Source organism: Thamnophis elegans, chromosome 10 (genome assembly GCF_009769535.1).
Source record: "Thamnophis elegans isolate rThaEle1 chromosome 10, rThaEle1.pri, whole genome shotgun sequence".
NCBI classification, from domain to species: domain Eukaryota; kingdom Metazoa; phylum Chordata; class Lepidosauria; order Squamata; family Colubridae; genus Thamnophis; species Thamnophis elegans.
The window spans coordinates 32,559,299-32,577,360 of record NC_045550.1 but is presented as its reverse complement, the minus strand read 5'-3'; the positions used below and the strand labels follow the sequence as shown (position 1 = coordinate 32,577,360).

Genomic DNA, 18,062 nt, shown 5'->3' with positions numbered 1-18,062 from the left:
AGTAGACAGAAACATAAGACTCTTGCCACAATAAGGACATTTAAAAATCTGGGGACTTCCTGTGACAGCAAAGAGGGAAAATATACTAGGTGGAGAAATTATATACACATGTACACACCATACAAACACACTTATGCTAAGGAGCTTTGCACAATTTCTACCTTATTTGGGAATGAAGGATAAAACCGAACCATTCTGAACCGAAGAGAGAAGCAGGTGCTGGGAGAGAATCAGCTACTCTTTGCAGCTTGTGCAGAGTTTGTCCTTGAAGATCAGTGTTGGATCCTTCACCCATTGGAAGTGAGAGAAGATTCGTATCTATAACTGTTTTTTCAGTGCTGCTTGTTCTGAGCATCAGTATCAAGCAAAGAAAGCAAAGTTGTCTAATATACCGATAGTGAGAAATTACATGCCTTCTTCCTAGAACATCATATTGAGAAAGGATTTTAGAAGATTGAAAGGTAAAATGCATGTTAGGGATTATATTTTTCAGTGGATATATTTAAGTATACTCCTTTCAAATTTCTGATTAATCTATCCCCACATCTGCTCAGTTTCTATTTTGTTGCATTTGCTTTGACACTATTTAGGAAATACATTAATATCAAACTATTACTATATAAATGTGGAGGCTACTGAAACTTCACTATTGTAACATTTGAGGAACGGAGGATAGTAATCAGTTCTCAGAATAATAGTATTGCAATTTCTTAATACTTAGATAAATATCTAGAAATTTATATTCTCTGACTACTGTCCAGAAAAGGACGGTTACAAATATTTGGGTTCTCATGGTGCAGGTAAGAGATCACCAGGCTGAGCTGGAGGGAAGGATCAAACAGATGATCAGTCTCAAGGCCCTTCATACCCACAAGAGATCTAAGTCTAGCCTTCCTTGAATTCCATTGATTTTCATCTACTGCCAATTTGCTTTGACCATTAATAGTTCGATTCTTGTAAAGCTTAAACTTGCAATGAACCTTTATATAGGTAGTCATCAACTTACAACACTTCTTTTAGTGACTATTCAAAGTTACAACAGCACTGAAAAAGTGACGTATGACCGTTTTTCATACGTACAACTGTTGCAGCATCCCCATGGTCACATGATCAAAATTCAGATGGCTGACAACTGGTTCATATTTATGATGGTTGCAGTATCCTGGGGTCATGTGATCACCTTTTGCAACCTCCTGACAAGGAAAGTCAATGGGGAATCCATATTCACTTAACAACCATGTTACTAACTTAACAAACGCAATGATTCACTTAACAACTGTGGCAAGAAAAGTCATAAAATTGGACAAAACTCAATAAGTGTTTCACTTAGCAACATAAATTTTGGACAATTGTGGTCATAACTTGAGGACTACCTGTATTCATTTGAACTGCCTGGATTTCCTGATTTCTTGCCTTTGATAGATGGATTTTAAGAGGGGAAATGAGAGTCTTTTATTTCTATCCTTATTTGTGAATTTGAATTGAATTTGAATTGATTTTATTTGTAGGCCGCCCTTTTCCCTGAGGGGACTCAGGGCGGCTCACAGAAACCAGGGAGAGGGGAATACAATACAATACAGTACTAAGACAACAACACATAATAAAAATGATACACAACATGCATACAACATTCGGGCGGGGTAATGGTCCTTATCCCCAGGCCTGACGGGCGAGCCAGTTCTTCAAGGCTGTGCGGAAGGCCTGGACGGTGGAGAGGGTACGAATCTCTACGGGGAGCTCGTTCCAAAGGGTCGGGGCCGCTACTGAGAAGGCCCTCCTCCTTGTGGTTGCCAGCCGACATTGGCTGGCCGATGGGATGCGGAGGAGGCCTAACCTATGAGATCTTATAGGCCGTAGGGAGGTAATTGGCAGAAGGCGGTCTCTCAAGTATCCAGATCCACTGCCATGTAGGGCTTTATGGGTGGTCAATAGCACCTTGAAGCGCATCCGGAGATCGACAGGTAGCCAGCGCAGCCCGCGGAGGATAGGTGTAATGCGGGTGAATCGGGGTGCACCCGCAATCACTCGCGCGGCTGCGTTCTGCACTAGCTGAAGTCGCCGGATGCTCTTCAAGGGCAGCCCCATGTAGAGCACATTGCAGTATTCCAGCCTAGAAATCACGAGGGCCCGAGTGACTGTTGTGAGGGCCTCCCGGTTCAGGTAGGGTCGCAACTGGCGCACCAGGCGTACCTGGGCGAATGCCCCCCTGGTCACAGCCGCTATATGATGGTCGAATGACAGCTGTGAATCCAGGAGGACTCCCAAGTTGCGAACCCTCTCTGAGGGGTGTAGAATTTGACCCCCCAGCCTGAGTGTTGGATTAGTGGCCGAATTTTTGGGAGGAAAACACAACAGCCACTCGGTCTTTTCTGGGTTGAGCACAAGCTTGTTAATCCTCATCCAGTCCATGACGGCTTCGAGCCCCCGGTCCATCACGGCAACCGCTTCATTGATTTGGCACGGGGCGGACAGATACAATTGAGTATCGTCCGCATATTGATGGTGTCTAATCCCGTGCCTACGGATGATCTCTCCCAGCGGTTTCATGTAAATGTTAAATAGTAGGGGGGATAAGACCGAACCCTGCGGCACCCCATATTTCAGGGGCCTTGGGGACGATCTCTGCCCTCCCACTAACACCGACTGCGACCTGTCCGAGAGGTAGGAGGAGAACCACCGTAACACGGTGCCTCCCACTCCCACCTCCCGCAGTCTTCGCAGAAGGATACCATGGTCGATGGTATCGAAAGCCGCTGAGAGGTCAAGGAGGACCAGGATGGAGGGATGTCCTTCATCTCTGGCTCTCCAGAGATCATCCATCAATGCGACCAAGGCGGTTTCAGTGCTGTAACCGGGTCTGAAGCCTGACTGGAAGGGGTCTAGGTAGTCTGCTTCCTCCAAGGACCGTTGGAGCTGGAAGGCCACCACCTTCTCAACAACCTTCCCCAGGAAGGGGAGGTTGGAGACCGGGCGGTAGTTATTAAGGACAGCTGGATCAAGAGATGGCTTCTTCAGGAGGGGTCTCACCACCGCCGCCTTCAGTGCGGCGGGGAAGTTCCCCTCCCGAAGGGAGGCGGTTACAACCGCCTGGATCCAGCCTCGTGTCACCTCACTACAGTTGGAAACCAGCCATGAGGGACACGGATCCAAAGCACAGGTGGAGGAACTCACAGCTCTCATGGCCTTGTCCACATCCCCGGGGGTAACCTCCTGAAACTCAACCCAGAGCTGTTGTACTTGGTCCCCCTGAGTCTCGGCTGGAACTGCAGATGTGGAGTCCAAGTCCGTCCGAAACCGAGCAATTTTGTCCGCTAAGAATTGGGCATATTCTTCAGCTCTGCCCTGCAAGGGTTCCCCCGCCTCCCTTTTGTTCAGCAGGGAGCGGGTTATCCTAAACAGGGCAGCTGGGCGGGACTCAGCGGACGCAACCAGGGAGGCTATATGTGATCTTTTAGCTGCCCTAAGTGCCCTAGTATATTCCCTGGTGCAGGTGGTTACCATTGCTCGGTTCGATGCGGACTTATCGGACCTCCAGCGGTGCTCCAGGCATCTCCTCCGGCGCTTCATCTCCCGGAGCTCCTCGGTGAACCAAGGTGGTCTCCGGGATCCGCCGCCTCGGAGGGGCCGCAGTGGCGCAATCCGGTCGAGGGCCTCTGACGCTGCCGAGTGCCACGCAGCAGCCAGAGTCTCTGCCGGACTGTGGGTGAAAGTATCAGGAATAACCCCAAGCTCTGTCTGGAACCTTACTGGCTCCATAAGACGCCTGGGGCGGAACCACCTGGTCGGTTCCTCCTCCCTACAGTGGGGGTTTGGCCTCCGGAAGTCGAGCCTCAGTAGGCAATGGTCTGACCACGACAGGGGTATGATGTCACTCCCCCTCAGACCAAGATCACACATCCACTGCTCCGAGAGAAATACAAGGTCAAGCATGTGTCCCGCCGAGTGGGTTGGGCCTCGGATTACTTGAGTCAAGCCCATGGCTGTCATGGAAGCCATGAACTCCTGCGCCCCATCAGAGTTTTCACCGAGCGTCGGCAAATTAAAGTCCCCCAGGACCATCAACCTAGGGAACTCAACTGCCAGCTCGGCTACTGACTCGAGGAGCGAGGGGAGGGCTGCTGCAACGCTGTTGGGAGGCAGGTACGTTAGCAGCAAACCCACTTGACCCTTGAGGTCCAACTTTAACAGCAAAGACTCACACCCGACAATCTCCGGAGCAGGGACCCTACGAGGAACTAACGACTCCCGGATAACAACGGCCACACCCCCACCCCTTCCCTGGGCTCTCGGCTGATGCAGCACCTGAAATCCTTCTGGGCACAGTTCTACAAGGGGGACTCCTCCCTCTGGGCCCAGCCAGGTCTCAGTAATACATGCCAGGTCTGCCCTCTCGTCTAAAATTAAGTCCCGGGCGAGAGGTGCTTTATGTACAACAGACCTGGCAGACCTGAAGGGGAAAAAAGAAGGAAATCATATTATAAAATTTAATAGGGTGCAAATGGGACATACTGGGATGAATGCAACCCATGGGCTGCCCATTCAAGTAACTATAATTAAATTGTGATCAGAATTTAAGTTTAAATAACCCTTAAAAAGCAGTTCTGGCCCCTTTTGTGATGAATGTAATATACAGTGTATAATGGAAAAGTCCATATTTCCCCAAGTTTCTTTTGGTTCTATTTTTGTTTTAAACTTCCTGTTTTAATTGTTTTTGAAACAATTTTCAACTGTTCTTTTAACTAGAAAATTTAAGAGGAACAAAACTGTTGCAGCAAATTTCAGTAATTGTCTTTACATTGCCAGGACTAAAAAAAAGTTAAGGTTAAGTTAAGGTTGTTATCTCAGATCTGGTTTTTCCCCCAGGATATACTTATTTGACTAGAAATCTCATTTAAATGGAAAGTTGGGTGATTGATGGAAAATAGACCAAAACTTGGTTGGTATTTAGGGGGTGTATAGTAGCCTGTTAAGGATAATGTGGCTGTCTGGAATCTGAAGAGGAGTACTCTTTATTCAAAGAGCATTATAAACCACAACTTTTCTTTTTGTAGAACCACTTACTGTGCTGTGCTGTGACTCAGTCTTAGAATGGGCCCTTAGATACAGATTTTTTCCTTCAATTACTGTAAGTAAACATAGCAACTTTCAAAAGACTAGCCCCACCATGTTGCAGAATGACTTTGGAAAGGGTGAGGTTTAGACCCAGGTTTTCTTCATATGGGCTTTCCTGATTCTTACAGGAACCAGATTTCGGATGATTCTCCCTGAGCCAGATAACTGCCTGAAAGGATTGTTTTATCCAGTACATTGCTCTTGGGTATTGAGCTCCAGATGGTCAGATGCTCTGTTACCTTACCCTACCGAGAAAGGACCAAGCCCTGGGACCAGGATGCACCTAAGAGAAGTGCATGAGTAGGAAAGCTGTCCATTTGCTACATGTGACACAATTCCCGATATTTTTCTTTACAGGCTCTCTTTGGCAGTGAGTTCTCTTGAGCTAACTCTGGGCTAGGATGTGAGCCTTGCTAGGCATCACAGCATGGGAAAATAAGGAGTTCAAGTGCTGTGGATGGGGATCACATCAGGCCTTGTCAGTTAAGGGATAAATCACTGCTCCCTTATATCTAAGCTGGAGACTCCACACCAACTATGCGTAGTTTGCTGGCTTGCTATTTTTTGTGCCCAAGAGCTACATTGTTTTGTTTTGCATGTACAAAATGCCTGGGGTTTCAATCTCTTCATTTTTCACTTCGTTTTAATTAATATAGTATACTATCCAGTTATTTTGGTGTTTAAACCACAATTTATGGTTTAATCTGATTGTGCAGCTAATTGAGCAAATCGTGGCTTAATGCACAACATGCAAATTTGGCCACTGAAAAATAAGGAATGATTTATGGGCATAGAGAAAGAGTCAGACAGATCAAATAGCTATTACATTGCTGGATGGCATTATCAAAAGTATGTGATTATAAGCAGTTCCTTTTGTGCTGAAGTACGGCAATCTCCTGAAAATACCATCTAATAAGTTTCTTGGAACTGTAACAAAATTTCACCCTGATCATATTTTTCAGAATTTGATTCTGAATCAAATGGAAACAGCAGTGCCTTACGGTCATTTATAAAACTGTACGAGATGTTATTTCCCGTCGGTTAATTATCACAGATGTATTATTCATATGAGCCTTCTACTAAGACTAGAGTCTTCTGGCCTTTCTTGAACTTGATTGCCATTCTTGTGTTCTCCAGAATTTTGTGCTAAGCAATCCGAGCCCGCTTAGTTATCTTCGTTGGAAGATGACAAATAACTTTAATTCAGTTTAACTGACAAGTAATCAATGCATCTGTAGGCAGATATATCTAGAGGAAATTCTGTAATTGTAGTTGACATATTTGAAGTACAGATTTGTAATCTAACATTGTTTAGTTTGCAGAAAGTGATAGCAATCCGGTAGTATGAAACTAGAAATAGTCGATAATGTTATTTCTTAATATTAATTTATTAATCTTTAGGTTGCAGCAGGAATCTTCGTTGCTGTTGAGATAAAAAAAAAACCAAAAACCCTGAGCTCTGACGTGACTAGAATCAGTGAAATTCAAGTAATAGCTTCAAATTTACCCTGTACAATTTCCTTCCTTTCATTTCCCTTCTTCTTAGGGCCTTCTCATTTTCAAGTGACTCGCATACGCACAAACTTTCCATGTGCAACTGCTGAGCTTCGGTGGGGGAGGTTGAGTGAAGCAAATTGCAACTTGCTTTGGGATCCATGTGACTGTATTTCCTTCCGCAAAAACTATATTAATCTGATCTTAAGCGAGTGCAAACAGCTAATTGTATTATCATTATCTTTTTGAGAAATACAGTGAGATAACAAGTGTTGGTACAGAATGAACCTTCCAGAATTGAATACGTTGCTCCAAACGGTGAGTTAATCCTGCATAATTTATCTTAACTTTTTGTTTTACATAGGATTTTTCAATAACACTTAAAAAACAATGTGCTACATTATGATACATTCTAAAGTATTGAACTATACTGTAGTACATTTGTAGTCAGAAAAAAAGTCCATGATTGTGATAATGATGAATATTACCCTAGTTGCTGTTAATTCATTCCTAATATCTAATCTACAAATTATGTATTCTATTTCATGATAAGTTTCTATTTACTGAGAATAATCATTGATATATAGTATATAATTTTCTCATTAAAAGTTGTTCTATAGGTTACGTAGATGGGTTTTCTGAATTGTTTTTGAGAATTGAGAAAGTCAGATGTATTCTAAAATGAGACATGTTGGCTTCTCTGAGTAATTTACAAGAATCAAAGGATGCGTAGCAGTTAAACCTTCCTTTGTGGGGAAGGTTGTTGAGAAGGTGGTGGCTCTCCAGCTTCAGCGTACCTTGGAGGAAGCTAATTATCTTGACCCCTTCCAGTCTGGCTTCAGACCCGGTTACAGCACAGAAACCGCTTTGGTCGCATTGACCGATGATCTCTGGAGAGCTAGGGATGGAGGCCATGCTTCCATCCTAGTTCTCCTTGACCTCTCAGCGGCTTTCGATACCATCGACCATGGTATCCTTCTGCGACGACTGCGGGAGATAGGGGTGGGCGGCACTGTTTTGCAGTGGTTCTCCTCCTATCTCTCGGACAGGTCGCAGTCGGTGTTGGTAGGGGGGCAGAGATCGTCCCTGAGGCCCCTAACTTATGGGGTGCCGCAGGGGTCGGTCCTATCCCCCCTACTATTTAACATATACATGAAACCGCTGGGTGAGATCATTCGGAGGCACGGGATAAAATACCACCAATATGCGGACGATACACAGTTGTATCTGTCCGCCCCGTGCCAACTCAATGAAGCGGTGGACGTGATGAACCGGGGTCTTGAGGCCATTAAGGACTGGATGAGAGCAAACAAGCTGATACTCAACCCAGACAAGACCGAGTGGCTGTTGTGTTTTCCTCCCCAAAATTTGACCAGCATACCATCACTCAGGCTGGGGGGACAAAATTTACACCCCTCAGAAAGGGCCCGCAACTTGGGAGTCCTCCTGGACCCACAGCTGACTTTTGACCACCACCTCTCAGCTGTGACCAGGGGGGCATTTGCCCAGGTTCGCCTGGTGCGCCAGTTGCGGCCCTACCTGAATCGGGAGGCCCTCACAACAGTCACTCGAGCCCTTGTGATCTCCAGGCTGGAATACTGCAATGTGCTCTACATGGGGCTGCCCTTGAAGAGCATCCGGAGACTTCAGCTAGTCCAGAACGCGGCCGCGCGAGTGATCGTGGGCACACCACGGTTCGCCCACATAACACCGATCCTCCGCGAGCTGCACTGGCTACCTGTCGATCTCCGGGTGCACTTCAAGGTCCTATTCACCACCTATAAAGCGCTCCATGGTAGTGGATCTGGCTATTTGAGAGACCGCCTTCTGCCAATTACCTCCCTGCGTCCCATCAGATCGCATAGAGTTGGCCTCCTCCGTATTCCATCCGCCAGTCAGTGCCGACTGGCGACTACTCGGAGGAGAGCCTTCTCTGTTGCGGCTCCGACGCTATGGAACAATCTCCCCATGGAGATTCGTACCCTCACCACCGTTCAGGCCTTCCACACAGCCCTCAAGAACTGGCTATCCCGTCAGGCCTGGGGATAAGTCTACTTTCGCCCCTCCCGAATGTTGAGTGAATGTTGTGTTTTACTGTTTAATTTACCTTTGTTCACACCTCTTTTTGTATTTGTCCTATACTCCCTTTCCCCTTTGATTGTAAGCCGCCCTGAGTCCCCTCAGGGAAAAGGGCGGCCTATAAATGTGCAATAAATACAAAAAAAAAATACAAATACAAATTAAAATCTGAGGTAAAAACCTTGGGTCAGTCACTTATTTCAGCGCAATCTATCTCACGATGTCATTGGGTAGGAAAAACAGAAAGAGGAAGCACAATGAACATTTCCTTGAACACCTAAATGAAAGATGAGAATATAATGCAAACAAACAAAACAAACAAACAAATGCAGTAGCTAAGAATAAAAGCATTAAACAAGCAGGATGGGAGTTTACTTTGCTGGCAATTAGTAGAAGGGAAAAGGGAAACACACTAGCCTAGAAAAAGGGCAGTTCGTAGCATTTTGTGAAGAGACAGGTGTCACTCTAACAAATTGACAATATATAATTGATCATGCCCTTTGCAGAAGCCATCTTGTGAATGGATAGGGCTTTTAGGAGTCTTCTTATGAAAAAAACAACCATATGTTCTCAACATTTCAGTGTTCTGTAGCTGAAAAGGATAGGAAAAAAAAGATAGCAGGCCATCATGTCATGTCCAACAAATCATGGTTATGAAAACCTTAATTTAACATCAAATTGATTGCAGTGAGTTCCCTCAGCCAATGTTCAATGTGACCTGATTGTGGTCTTATAATTTTCTCTCTTTATGGCTAAAAATTACTTAAGGAATAGGGGAATGTTGATTCAAAAATGACATAGAAAAATTGTTAATTTCCCCCCACCTCCTCTACCAAACAAAGATCTGTATCTACAGATATCTTCCAATGAAAAGAACAAATTTAGTTTTATTATAAATCTCTGGCCTCACATATATTATGGTTAAAAATGTCATGCAGAGGCAGATCTTTTAAGTTATTACTATAGATGTATAAACCCCATTTTTACTTTCAGCAAAAAGATTTTGCAAATCTGTTTCATCAGAAGTGATAATAATATAAAATAAGCAAATACCGATAATCCTCATCTTTCACCTACGATAGAGCCCCAAATTTCACAGACAGTTATGTGAGTTTGCCACATTTTACAACCTTTTTGCCATAGTTGTTAAGTGAATCACTGCAGCTGTTAAGTTAGCAACACAGCTTTTAAGTGAATCTAGCTTCCCCACTGACTTGTCAGAAGATATCAAAAGGTGATCACATGATCCTGGGATATTGCAACCATCATAAATAAATGCCAATTGCCAAGCGTCCAGATTTTAATCAGCGACTGTGGGAATGCTGCAATGGTCATAAGTGTGAAAAATGGTCATAAGTCCCCTTTTTCAGGGCCATTGTAACTTCCAGCAGTCACTAAATGAATGGCTGTAAGTTGAGAACTACCTGTATGTAGACCAGCCATCCACAGATATGTAAACTTCAACACAGAAACATGAGCAATGGTGACATTGGCTACAGAGTCCTGGAAGTTAAAGTCCACCCATAAGGATATTGCCTGTATTAGGGAAGTCTTAAGCAGATCGATATTGAAAAGGAGAAACTTTTTCAAATCTCCTTTAATTCTTAAAACTCATAAAAGAGATAGATTGATGTAGTGGTTAAGGTGCTGGATTAGAAACCAGGAGACTGCAAATTCTAAGGCATAGAAGCTACTGTAGTTGGGTGATTTGGGGCAGTCACTTTCTTAGTCCAGGCTACCTCAATGGGTTGCCTTTGTGGAAAAAATAGGAGAGAGCATCATGTATGCCACCTTAAGTTCTACAAAAAAGATGGGATATAAATCAAATAAATGAACAGGTCCTCACATTTTACATTAAATGTCTTATATGTGTACCCCAAATGTGAATGCAATTCAAAACAGAATTTTAGAGGTTCTATGGGAGCTTACATGTATTTTGTAAAGAAAAAAAATATTCACAATGAAAACCAATACTGGAAGAAGGAAGATTTGCCTACTATTCAAGAATGGACATTATAAGTAACAAACCTAGCAGAGATGGCTAAAATATCAGCTTATGTCAAGGACCACTCAAATGAGAGATATAAACTGGAGTGGAGAAGATGGATTGACTATATTCAAAATAAATACGGGACTAAGAAATTCCAGATAGTTTATGACTGAAGAAACAAGGAATGATATAATCTGTTTAGAGTTAGCCTAGCAAAGAGGAGTTAAAGCTCAAATGAAAGATGATACTAAATTTTTTAAAGTTTATTTTAGAACATCTTTGTTAAAGATTTATACCCTGTATTTGTTCTGGGAAGTCGGGGAGGGCGAGATTGGGGGGGGGTCAGGTGAGGAGGGCAGGGGGGAGGTAAACATTTGTAAAAGTTTTTTTTTCTAAAATTTTTCAATAAAAAAAAACCTAAGAAATATTTGTAAGTAAACAGATATGAATAGGAATATTCCTTTTGTCTGAATACATTTTAACGAAGTTTGGAACTGATGCTTTCTAGTGGGCAACCCAAAACTCTATAAATAAGAAAAGACAATCCAAGTCTCTTAATTTTATTTTATTATTTTAATGTTTCTCTCTTTGCAGGAGTCCTGTTGAAATGGCATTAATTGCTGTGATTATCTCCATATGCATAGCTTTTCTGGATACAGGATGGGCAACAAAACCCACAACCTATCACAGTATTTGCAAACTAGTGAGTCTTCTGCAAACATGAAATAACTTTGGGATTTCTTGAAAAGAATGGGAAGAAGAGAGATCATTTATTTACATGGTAGAGCCTGCAGCAGCGTATTAGTTCCAAGGGTTTGATCCAAATCCAACAAGAATCCAAAAACTAACATATTAGAATTTTCAACTGTTTTATTTACCCTTTCATTTTGTAGATGTTCTTTAAAAATATAATTTGTTTATCCATGATTTAATTTTATATTTTTAGGGTGGGGTACAGAAAAGGCAAATATGATTTAAAGTAGGAATTTCAACAAAAATCTGAAAGGCATCTGGTTCCCTATTTCTTTTAGTTATCCAGATCCATCATAATCTATGGATATTCTCAGTCATCCTGGTCATAGCTTTTTCAAAAGGCAACTGAACTTTGTTTTTCCTTGAAGACGTTTCGTTTCTCATCTAAGAAGCTTCTCCACATAGTCCTCATTTAGTATATCTATATCTATATCTACAGGTGAAACTCAAAAAATTAGAATATCGTGCAAAAGTTCATTTATTTCAGTAATGCAACTTAAAAGATGAAACTAATATATGAGATAAGACTCATTACATGCAAAGCAAGATAGTTCAAGAGCAACTTTTGCATCTCATTTGGAAACCAAGGACCCAGAGTATGGAGGAAGAATGGAGAGGCCAATCAAGCACAGTAATCCCACGGCCATTGAAACAGTTTTTGGTGCTTTTGGCAAAAGTTGCTCTTATCAGAAAAGAAGACTTTGGACCACTGAGCAACAGGACTTTGGACCACTGTGCTTCATTAAGACCAGGGTCAACGCATCCGTCTACCAGGGGATTTTGGAGCACTTCATGCTTCCTTCCGCAGACGAGCTTTATGGGGATGCTGACTTCATTTTCCAGCTGCCCACACTGCCAAAAGCACCAAAACCTGGTTCAGTGACTGTGGGACTACTATGCTTGATTGGCCAGCAAACTCATCTGACCTGAACCCCATAGAGAATCTATGGGGCATTGCCAAAAGAAAGATGAGAGACATGAGACCGAACAATGCAGAAGAGCTGAAGGCTGCTATTGAAGCATCCTGGTCTTCCATAACACCTCAGCAATGCCACAGGCTGTTAACTTCCATGCCACGCCGCAGTGAGGCAGTAATTGCTGCAAAAGGGGCCCAAACCAAGTACTGAGTACATATGCACCCTTATACTTTTCAGAGGTCCGATATTGTTCCATGTACAATCCTTGTTTTATTGATTGCATGTAATATTCTAATTTTCTGAGATTGTGGATTTGGGATTTTCATGAGCTGTACGCCGTAATCATCACAATTATGACAAATCACAGCTTGAACTATCTTGCTTTGCATGTAATGAGTCTTATCTCATATATTAGTTTCACCTTTTAAGTTGCACTACTGAAATAAATGAACTTTTGCACGATATTCTAATTTTTCGAGTTTCACCTGTATATCTCTATCTCTATCTCTACCTCTACCTCTACCTCTACCTATCTATATATACCTCTACCTCTACCTACCTCTACCTATATCTATCTATCTATCTATCTATCTATCTATCTATCTATCTATCTATCTATCTATCTATCTCCCTCTCCCTCTTCCTCTCCATATCTATCTATCTATCTATCTATCTATCTATCTATCTATCTATCTATCTATCTATCTATCTATCTATCTATCTATCTATCTAGTGTGTGTGTGTGTTATATATTTGTATATATTTGTTATATATTTGTTATATATTTGTATATATATTGTAAATATATGTGTTATATATTTGTATATATATTTAGTATCACAACCCCTGGTAAGCCCCAATTATGGGAGGAAGCTAAGGGCTTCCATTATCTGTCAACCCAATATTTTTACTGTTGCCTTTGTTACACACACACACACACACACACACACACACACACACACACACACACAGTATTTGTGCTGATAAATAAATAAAGGAAGACTAGTATAGATCTATTTCAAGCTATTTAGCTCTCATCAGTTAGCCATACCCTTACTGGGATTCGAACCTGTGCTGTATTGCATCTTAGGCAGATGTGTTAACCACTAAGCCACAGAGTTCGACTCCTTATCAACTGAGCTCTAAATATATATATATATATGTATGTATGTATGTATATATATGTATGTACACACACACACACACACACACACACACACACACACACACACACACACACACACATATATATATATGGTTTTCACATCTAAGGCTGGAATAGAACTCAGTCTCTTGGTTTCCATCCTAGTACCTTAACCCTAGACCAAACTGATGCTCTAATATAAAAATGATGATGATGGTGGTGATGATGATGATGATGATGATGATAATAATAATAATATCAATATCTGCGGAACTGCAAAAAACTGTGCTACTCAGAACATCTTATATTTTAAGAAGGTACTTGGTTCATACCTAGGACGCTGGCAGCAAACACTATCAACCATTAGCACCAGTCACTGGTATTTGTAATGCATTTTTGATGTTCAGTTGGCTGAGTTTCATGTTTAATGAATAAAGTATATAATAATATCTATAATAATAATACAGTATTTTTTCCACATTGTTAAAGGTTGCTTGGTTATTCAAAATATATTTTACAGTTTACAATAAGAGATAATATGGCAGGCTTCATTCAGCATATTACCCTTATTGTAAACTGTAAACTATATTTGAATAAATATAACCTTGAACAATGTGGAAAAATTACTGTATTATTATTATTATAAATATTATTATAATATTATCATCATCAACTCTATGTAGGGACTCAATAGATGAAATCAAATTAAATATATTTTCCTCTATATTTAATTCTACTTAAGTATGTATATGGCATTGTAGTATCATACAGTATAATATTCTTAACACTTGTTGCCATCATACCTGATCGAGTTTGAGATCCCTTAAACTGCTGTTTGCCTCAGGATTTAAACCCCATGGAATACATCAGACACTTCCCACTGATATGATTTAAAAAATATGTGGAGACTCTAGAAAGAGTCTCCACATCTTTAGTATCTGACCTCATCATTTCCTATATGTTTCTTGCTACAGAAAAAGGGAAGTGCAGATTGCAATGGGCGGAGGCTGAGTTCTGTCCTCAAAGACTTGCCTGCTGGGACAGAAGAACTCTTCCTGGATGCCAACGTTCTACAAACTCTTTCGAATGCATCTTTCATACAATACCATGACCTACAGAACCTCAGTCTACGTGCAAATGGATTGGAACTCATTGAACCTGGGGCATTTTTTGGCATTAGGAATCTTAGTCTGCTAACTTTGTCAGACAATTTCCTCTCCCTCAATTATTCTGTAACAGCATCTGCTTTACGGACTTTGACTTACCTGAGGAAACTGGACCTCTCTGGAAACCAGCTTACTGAGCTTATGATGGGCAAATTGATCCAACATTTGTTTTCTCTAGAATCCTTGTCTTTAGCAAGGAATGCCATCCTGAGGTTAGATGACTCTCACTTCAGAAACCTGCCCAATCTGCAACATCTGGATTTACAGCAGAACTACATCTTTGAAATTGAGGCTGGAGCATTTGAAAACATGCCAGCTCTGCAACAACTTAACCTGGCCTACAACAACATACCTTGCATTGTGCAGTTTGATCTGATCCATGTTCGGATGTTAAATGTTAGCAACAATCACATTGAATGGTTCTTGTCTGCAGAGAATAATGCTTCTTTTGAACTGGAAACACTAGATCTTTCCTACAACCAGCTTCTGTTCTTCCCACTACTGCCCAAGTTAAATAAATTGCAGACTCTGCTGCTGACACACAACCATATGAATTTCTATGGCGAATTTTTCAATAATTCAAGCAGCTCAGTTCAATTACTATTCCTAGATGGCAATATCATTAACATCACCAGCCAAGAACTTTGGGAAGAAAACAATCATGGCAATCTCTCTTCTTTAATATTTCTGGATATGAGCTGGAATGAGCTCTCTTATTTTCCAGACCACTTTTTAAAGGGGTTAATTTCCCTTCTTTATTTGAACCTCAGTCACAACTGTTTAAAAACACTGAACATAGAGGATAGGGAAATGCTAAATACTCTCATTGACTTGGATCTCAGCCACAACCTGCTTTCAAAGCTACAGATGAATTTGGGTTCTGAAGGCAGTTTAACTAACCTCAGAAAGTTTAATCTTAGCAGCAACAATCTACATGGCTTGCCACATCAATTCTTTATCCATGTAAGAAAAATCACTACAATTGACATCAGTAAAAACCCAATCCACATCTGTTATCCATATAGTGCTACAAGCCCTGATTGTGTAACTTTTACTTATGCTAATTCCTTAAGGAACCTTGGATTGTCTGGCTGTAACCTAAGCATGTTGTCCTGCCACTTCTTCAAGGGGACTTCCCTCACATATTTAGATCTTTCTAATAATCCTAGGTTGCTTATTAGTGGCTTGGGAACTCTGAAAGATATCACTTCATCCATACAGGTACTCTATCTTAGAGATACTGGCCTATCTGCTGCAGGCACTAAGATGGACTTTTCTGCATTTCAGAAACTGGTGAGCTTGGATCTGTCTGGAAACAGTTTGGTGTACTTCCCAGAATCCTTAATAGACCTTAAACTTTATACTCTAGATCTCAGGATGAATTTCTTCCATACCCTACCTCAATACTTCATGGAAAAGCAACTTGGAAAGAGTTTGCATGTGATCTACCTCAGTGAGAATCCTTATGACTGTTGCAAAATGGGTTGGTGGGATGCTCTGCAAAGCCACGGAACCATACACATTGGAGACATAAGTGACATCACTTGTAATTACTCCTCCAGTTTCATCAGTGCAACAAATATACCTGAATCTGTTTACCATGACTGTAGATGGCTAACAACTAACATGGCTTTGTTGTATCTGGTGCTTATTCTTCCTACCTGTTTGACCCTATTGTTTACTTTTATCATCATCTTTTTAATATACAAGGAAAAAATTCTTAAGATGCTAAAGAGCAGACATAAGAAATCCAGCCCATACTGAAATTTGGTGGCAGAAAGAAGCAATCTAATCTAATAGCACTCAATAATATGCTTAGAAGGTTACATTTGAAGTCACAGATTTAGTTCTAATAAGCTCTAACTTGTAGTAATGGTTTACATATCTAAAAATGCCCAAATTTTATATCCAAGCACATAATTGGCAGACAGTAAAAACCATAAAATTGTAGTATGGGTTAAATTAATACTAGGAAGAAAAGGCTTTATGATCAAAAGTAACGTATATAAGAGATTTATATTGTGAATAAGCCATGACTTTTGAATAAATCCAACTCTACAGCTTCTTGGGCAAATTTTAGAACTTTGTCTATACAATACTCTAATCTTCTTCAGATGTTGTGGCCAAGTTTTATTCTTTGGTTGTTTATAAATTTATAAATAAATTTTGGAAAAATTATTGCTATGTTGAGTGTTTTGATGAGACAAGGTATTTTTTTCTGAGAATGAGAAGATAGTTAAATGATTTCCCCCCTCAGATTAAATCACAATTCAAGAGACAAGTGTAGAGTATTATTGTTGAATGAAATATTAAGAATATGCATGTGATAGCATAGATCCTGAAAGTATCTTGATGATACTCGGCTTTCTATCTCCATCCCAGATTGTCTGAATGATGCGTGGAGATTCTGTCTTAGTGCAAGGAGGAAGTGCTATAGACTTCTGTTAAACCTAAGCAAGTATGTGTAGCTCAGGGGTTTTGGATCTCCTTGGTTACAGGGATCTTCCATTTTTTGTTTTGTATGGGGTGGTGTTGCCCCAGACAGACTCAGTGCACAATCTGGGGGGTGGGGGTGGGGTCTTCTCGGATTCACATCACTTTCTTGAAAAGCAGATGGCAGCTGTGGATAGGAAGGCCTTTGCGTAGCTTTGGGATGTGAGCCAGTTGTGCCTATTTTTGGATTGAAGAGTCCTGCTCATGGTTATTCATGCCCTCATGCCCTCCGGACTAGACTACAGGTAATCCTTAACTGAAAATCATTATTGAGCCCACAATTTCTGTTGCTAAGCAATAGTTATTAAGTGAGTTCTGCCCTCTTTTATAATCTTTCCTGCCACAGTTGTTAAGTGAGTCACTTGTTAAGTTAGTAACACAGTTGTTAATTGATTCAGTCTTCGCTATTAAATTTGCTTGTTACCTCAAGACACTGCAACTGTCATAAATACTGTATTTTTTGGACTATAAGATGCACCTTTTTTCCTCAAAAAAGAGGCTGAAAATCTGGGTGCGTCTTATACATCGAATACAGCATTTTTACCTCCTGAAACCTTGCCCCCTTCACCTAAATGGCCATGCATAGCTTTCAGAGAGCTCCTGGGGGCTGGGGAGGGCAAAAATGAGCAAAAAACGGCTTGTTCCCCCCTCTGCCCCCAGCAGCACTCTATAAGCTTCCATAAGGCTATGCATGCAATTTTTTTGATGAAAGAATTGTGCTTGTTTTTGGCCCCCCACCCCCCAGGAGCACTCTGCAAGCCCCCCCCAAAGGCTATTCATGCCTTTTTTTTAAAAAAAATGACCCATTTTAGTGAAAACCGGGCCATTTTGGGGAGGTTTGCAGAGTGCAAAAACCTTTATTTTCCCTTTTGGAAAGCTCTTTAACTGATTGATGAGAATTACATTGATCAAGT

The 18,062-nt window shown here is 41.3% G+C and overlaps 1 protein-coding gene across 1 annotated transcript; it reads left to right on the top strand.

Annotated features, from left to right (window-relative positions):
* Positions 1-6,804: 6,804 nt before the first annotated feature.
* On the top strand, positions 6,805-16,788 carry NRROS (negative regulator of reactive oxygen species). The gene is made up of 3 exons (XM_032224866.1): positions 6,805-6,924; positions 11,270-11,378; positions 14,464-16,788. Exons 2-3 carry the CDS (start codon positions 11,283-11,285, stop codon positions 16,417-16,419), a joined length of 2,052 nt encoding a protein of 683 aa, XP_032080757.1. The 5' UTR covers positions 6,805-6,924; positions 11,270-11,282; the 3' UTR covers positions 16,420-16,788.
* Positions 16,789-18,062: the final 1,274 nt, after the last annotated feature.

Coding starts and splice junctions, on each gene's coding strand:
- NRROS (XM_032224866.1), top strand. CDS start 11,283: ATGGCATTAATTGCTGTGATTATCTCCATATGCATAGCTTTTCTGGAT. Junction 11,379..14,463: donor ATCACAGTATTTGCAAACTA/GTGAGTCTTCTG, acceptor TTCTTGCTACAG/AAAAAGGGAAGTGCAGATTG.